A 6,000-nucleotide genomic window follows, 5' to 3' on the forward strand; every position below is an offset into this window, starting at 1 on the left:
AGAGCTCAGCGGTGTGGATGGCGGCGCTGTCCCCGCGGGGATGTGGGCTCTTGGTGGCCGTCCTGTTACGATTTGTGACTTGAACGTAGTTTTACACGGACAGCTTTCTATGTGTGTACATCTGAGGGATTCCACGATCAAACATGCCCGCGCGGAACGTCTGTCCCGTGTGTGGAGGGTTTGAATGGAGGCCCAGGTTCTCTGGGGACGTGGGAAGGTTGCCTGCCTGCCCGCCCCCGTTCAGGGGCCTGGAGGGCTCGGGGAAGGAAGACACCTGTCCCTCGTCCACAGCAGTGCCTCTTTGGGATAGAGAAGTTAGGTAACTTTTTTTTTAAAAGGAAGTTTATGTTTGTGGCCATTCTGCTTTAGGTACAGCCCCCTTTCACCGCCCGGAATCAAACAGCCCGTGCTCCGCTGCCCTCTGCTAGCTTCAGGCCCCCGAACGCCTTCCCGGCGCGCATGCCTGGTGGAGGCGGATGAGGCTGACGTTGGGCCGCAAACCTTCGTCAGCGGCGCTTGAGGGGCGTGGCTGGCTGATGAGAAATGGCAGTCGCGGCAGCCCCGCGTGACCCGTGTGTCCCAGGGGCGTGCCCGCGTGCAGCCACGTGCAGCCACGTGCCGGGTGCCGCCCCTTCGGTGTGGGCGTACGTCGCCGCGGACTCTGCCCCGTTTCTGAGGCGGCTGCCCCTCCCCCGCCCCCGGGGGCGAGCGGGCCCGCGGAGACCACACCGGCGTGGCGCGTGCGTGCGGCTCTCCGGGGCCCGCGGGCCGGTCCTGACGCTGGCGCCACCCGCTCCCGCAGGTCTTGTTCCGGGGCGGCGGCGGCAAGCCCATCGCCGTGCTCTGCCTGACCGTGGAGACCCAGCCCCCCGCGGCGGACCAGGTCTTCCGCTTCTACCACCCGGAGCTCACCTTCCTGAAGAAGGCCATCCGCCTGCCCCCCTGGCACACGCTCCCAGGCAGGTCCCAGCTGTCCCCGCGGCGCGCGTCTGCCAGGCTCCCTGGACGGGAAGGGGCCTTTCCCCGAGGGGCACGAGTGGCATCGTCGTGTTATCCCCCGATGCTCGGACTCCAACCTGTGACCCGTCCGTACATTCTGCCATTTTGAATTTTGGATTCTGGATTTTGAAACGGCCACTTTCTCGCGTGCTCTGAGATGGCGGGGCGTGTCCTTGGCTGGCTGCTGGTGCCTCCTCGGCCCCGAGGGCTGTGCGGGGAGCACGCGCGTGCCTCCCGCTCCCGACTCACTTGCGTGGCTCTGGCCCGGTGCCTTCAGAGCACGACGGCGCCTTGTTCCGCCGTCTCCCCCCTGGCCCCCCGTTTACTTTGGTCCCTCCCTTTGGAGAAGGCCCCGAGGCCGTGGCTCCCAGCGGAGGTGCCGGTGCCCCAGCAGGCGGGACTGGGGTAGGGTGGCGTTGCCCACCGCCCGGCGGGCATCTGTTGAGCCCCTGTGACGGGCCAGGCCTGTCTAGAAAAGATTTTTTTTTTTAATGTTTATTCATTTTTGAGAGAGACAGAGACAGAATGTGAGTGTAGGTTAGGGGCAGAGAGAGAGGGAGACACAGAATCCACAGCAGGCTCCAGGCTCCGAGGCATCAGCACAGAGCCCGACACGGGGCTCGCACTCACAGAGCTGTGAGTTCATGACCTGAGCCGAAGTCAGACGCTCAACCGACCGAGCCACCCAGGCTCCCCAAGATGTTTGTTTGGATGATCCCCCTCACCAGGTGCTCCTGTGGGAAGACCTGGCGAGGAACCCCAGGTCCATGTCCGATGTAGCGACCCGAACGTCATTTGTGAGACCCAGAATGTGGTAAGTCCCGCTCAGCCCATCTCCCAGCCGGCCCTCCTCCTGTCGTCCAAGCCCCTGACCTCCTGCAGCCTCTTCATTGTGAGGTTTCCATTAAGTGGTGTCTTTCTCAGGTGCTCAAGGGCTACTTGGACATCCTTGTGGGAGCTTTATGCATGAATTCTCATCTCTTCTGCTAGTAGATCAGCTCTTTGATGATCTGAATTTAAATGAAAGAAAAAAGGCATGAAGCAGAGTGAATAGATTGAGTGGTAATTAAGCCACTTATTAATTGCCATTGTGTAAAGAATAATGGCAATAATTGTATTATGACTGGTTAGGAAACTGGATAAAGTCTCCTGCAGAATATAATTATTGAACTCAATATGAAATCGAGAAGTTAATGATTTTCTTTTTGGCAGTAAAAAAAGCAAATTGTGACTAATACTGAAAATTAAACACCTGTTGGGGGGAAGGGAGCCTGGTTCATGCCTGTTTTCACTTCGTGTGGCTCAGGGGGCTGGGCTCGGAGTGGGCAGGCAGGCGGTGTCCTTAGGGTGTGCCCGTGTCCGGCAGGGCCCTGGGGAGCCACGGGACGTGTTCTTGAAGGTGGCTAGTGGTCGGAGCCCAGAGAGCAAAGACTTCTTTGTCCTCGTTTACACGTAAGTCCGAGAACCCGAACCCCGGAGGTGTGGAGGGGCGGGCGTGGGTGAGAAACTTCTGGCTTTGGCATTGGAAGGGCCGGCCCAGGCCTTCCTGAGCTCCCGACGGGGGTCGTTGTTGGGTCTTTGGTCACGGGAGGTGAGACTCCAGGACTGGCAGGGGCCTCGCAAAGAGCGCCCTCTGCTCAGAGAGGCACCGGCAGCCTGGGGGCACCCTCCAAGGTGCTGTCTGCGCCAGAACGGTGCCTGGTTCCAACGAGGGGAGACGGGAGGTGGCGGCCATTGTCCTTCGATGCCCGAGATGGTGATCACATCACCTCCTGCTTCTCTCACTCGGTCGACATGACCCTTTTCCTTTACCTTTTTCTCGGAAGTCTCCCATCCCAACCCCTTGAGGACCCTTTAAAAGTGGGGCCGGCTGGGGGCTTTCGAATAGCACGTCCGGGACTGGGGCAGGGCTAACTGAGCTCAGGGCCCGTCTCGGGCTGTGTGGACAAGGGGCAGCGCCCCTGAGCCCCGCTCACGGGAAGGGTCCGTGTCCTGTGGCCCCAGGCAGCTAGGATGGGGCCCTCGAGCTCAGGCCCGCGTGGCCTCTAAGCCCACGTGCACTTCCATGGTACGCGCTTCGCCCCGGACCACCTGGCGTGGGATTGTTGATTTCTGGCAGAAGCCCGCGTCGTCATTCGTGTGGGGTGTCGTGGCGGAGAGTCCAAGTGGTGTGAAGGTGACAGCGGCCGGGCTCCGCCCTGGCCCCTTGGCCCCTGTCCTCCTGGCCACCTTGTCGGCCTCCTCCTGGCTTCCCTCTCACGCTTGGTGCTTCCGTCCCGCACAGGGATCGCTGGCTGGCGACACCTGTCCAAATATGGCGGATCCACCTCCACTCCTTACGGCGCGTGGACGCGTCCTGTGTCACGGGCCAGCGGACCCGCCTGTCCCTTGTCCTTCGGGGGACACAGGCGGTTAGGAGAGTGCGAGCTTTCACCTCACACCCCCAGGAGCTGACAGTAGGTCGCCGGGTGTCCTCTGGCCTCTCCTCACCCTCACCCCACCCTGGGAACGGACGGCGTGGGGACTGGCTGCAGCCAGCCTGAGTCCCGAGAACAGGCTTGGGGCTCGGCCGTCTTCATTCAGGTTGGTAGATACGCCATCCCGGATGAGTGACCTAGAAACCCCAAAGGCCGATATTTAGGATTGGTGGAAGGTAAATGCTAAAAGCGACTCTGTGGTTAATTTAGAATCCGGGTCACGGGGGCTGTGCGGACCCCCTGCCTCTTGCCAGGGTGGAGAGAGGAGCTCGTTGAGGTCTCCCCTGCCGGGGCAGCCCTGGCGCTCAGGGGACCGTCACACACGGGGGCACTTGCCCGCATGGGTGGCGATGGGACCGTGACGCACCGTGACGCTGAGGGCGAGGCTGGCATTGTCCCTCGGGCCCCTGCTGACCTCGTGCAGGGCACATGGGCCCCCCCACCCCGGAACGGCTGGGGTTCCCTTGGGATTCCCTTGGGATTCCCTTCGTTCCCTGCGCCGTGGGCGTCCAGGAAGCTCTGGTCTGCACAGCGCGAGGGGCCGTGTCCTGACCCGGTTCTCTTCTGCTCTCGAAGACTGACCCCAGAGGTGTGTTCGTGCTGCCCCCTCGCGGGGTGCAGGACCTGCATGTGGGCGTGACGCCCCGGAGGGCGGGGACCCGGTTCATCCACCTCAACCTGGTCGATGTGGACTACCACCAGCTGGTGGCCTCGTGGCTCGTGTGCCTCTCGTGCCGCCCTCCTCTCATTTCCAAGGTCAGTGGGGGAGGGGGCAATGTGCTGGGCCACAGGGTATGGGTGGTTTCTCACCTGTCACCTGGTCCTACGACCCGATCTCAGGCGGGGGTTGCCTTCTCCGTCGCCTGTGGCCTGGGGGTGGCGGTGGGGCTGCTCCCGTACGGTGAGCCCCCGTCTGTCATATTCGTGGACGTGCCCTAAGTTGGGCCGCACGAGCCGAGCCGGCTCGGGAAGGGTGACTGTCCTCGCCCCCCCAGGCCTTCGAGATCACGCTGGCCGCAGGGGAAGGCAAGGGCGCCAACAAGCGCATCACCTACACCAACCCCTACCCCACCCCGAGGACCTACCGCCTGCTCAGCGACCGCCCGGACCTGCTGCAGTTCAGGGAGGAGTCCTTCCAGGTGCGCAACGCCGCGCGGGGGGCGGGGGGGCTGTGTGGGGGCCCCTCGGACCCTGCGGTGTGAGGTGAGCACCGCGTTTAGGAGCATTTCTATCCAGTGACGGTCTTGAGAGCCCGGGAGGCAGCAGAGCCGTTCTGCACTGGGGTGGGGGGCGCGGACACCCCTCATTGAGCTCTTCTGCCTGTGCGTCTGGGGCCCCCCTATCTGGGCACCGTTGTGGGGGTTCTTCTGGTGGCCAGCCTGCCCTCAGTTTATCAGCACTTTCCTCTGTAAGTGCCCTGCAAATTGGCCTTTCCTCTGTTGTGGGTATTTCAAGGCAAGTACAGCGCTGGCAGCCTGGCGGCCAGGAGGGGGCGTTTCCTCAGTCGGGAAGCGTCCCCCGGGACGTGGGAAGAGCAGGTGTGGCCGGGGACGCTGGGAAAGGAGTTCGGAACATCTGGTGCCTGGGGGCCCCGCACGCGCCCTGCTCCCGGGGCTGGAGCCTCAGCTTAACATCCTCCGTCAGCCTGGGGTTGCGCACGTAGAACTTGCCGGAATAGAGAGAGTAGTGGCTGGGGTGGGGCTAGGATTTGATGCTTACCTGCGTGCGTCTAGGTTGGGGGAGGAGAGACCTACACCATCGGCCTGCGGTTTGCATCTCGCCAGAGCGCCGGGGAGGAAGAGATTCTGATTTACATCAACGACCACGAAGACAAAAACGAAGAGGCCTTCTGCGTGAAGGTCACCTACCAGTGAAGTGGTGGCCGGGGGGGCCGGCACGGCCTTCCTGCCGCAGCACGGGGACAGACTCACGTGCTCTGGCCCCTCTTCCCCTCGTGCCTTGCTGGGGCCACTGGTGAGCGTGGCCGAGGGTGGAGGGGGCGCCGTGCTCCTGACCGCTCTCACTCCGGCGCCAGCCACGCGGTGAGCCCCGCGGGCGTCCTCAGCGAGGGCACGGCGCCGAGAAGCGCGGGGCTTGTGTCTCTCTGCTGTGCTCGGGAGATCGTCACTGTTTATGATGTTGATTTGCTTCTCAGCAAAGTGTATTTTATGAATCATCTTAAATGATAAAATTATGTTTTCTTACTGGATTTTGTACAAACGTGATTTGCTATGCAATGTTTTATATTGGTATTATTTCATATCTTTTTTTAAGTTGTGGTGGAATACTAAACCTTCTCCGGTTTTCTCTGTTGACGGTTTTCTTGAGTGCTTTCTGCTGTTTTCACTGTTGTCAGAGGCTCTGGCATCATCAGGCATAAGCCAGTATTGACCTTGAGGACCACATGGCTGAGGGGCAGTGGGGTGGCCTGGGGCCTCTGGCCTCCCGGGGAGTCGGCTTGGACCCGGCCGAGGCAGGTGGGGTGCCTGACCTCTGGTTCTGGTCCCTGCCTCCCCCTTTCAAG

The 6,000-nt window shown here is 61.8% G+C and overlaps 1 protein-coding gene across 6 annotated transcripts in view; it reads left to right on the plus strand.

Annotated features, from left to right (window-relative positions):
• The window catches only part of NPHP4 (nephrocystin 4), a 110,875-nt gene extending 105,088 nt beyond the window's left edge, over positions 1-5,787 (plus strand). For all 6 annotated transcript variants that reach the window (XM_019461202.2, XM_019461203.2, XM_019461201.2 and 3 more), the window contains 7 exons: positions 803-959; positions 1,728-1,813; positions 2,366-2,451; positions 3,284-3,455; positions 4,053-4,232; positions 4,472-4,615; positions 5,210-5,787. In XM_019461202.2, the coding sequence (XP_019316747.2) occupies positions 803-959; positions 1,728-1,813; positions 2,366-2,451; positions 3,284-3,455; positions 4,053-4,232; positions 4,472-4,615; positions 5,210-5,350 (966 nt within the window). In that variant the 3' untranslated portion in view covers positions 5,351-5,787. The remainder of the gene's footprint in view (positions 1-802; positions 960-1,727; positions 1,814-2,365; positions 2,452-3,283; positions 3,456-4,052; positions 4,233-4,471; positions 4,616-5,209) is intronic.
• The last annotated feature ends 213 nt before the right edge of the window (positions 5,788-6,000 follow it).

This window comes from Panthera pardus, unplaced genomic scaffold, assembly GCF_024362965.1.
Source record: "Panthera pardus isolate Hobbes unplaced genomic scaffold, ASM2436296v1 HiC_scaffold_11, whole genome shotgun sequence".
In the NCBI taxonomy this organism is placed as follows: Eukaryota; Metazoa; Chordata; class Mammalia; order Carnivora; family Felidae; genus Panthera; species Panthera pardus.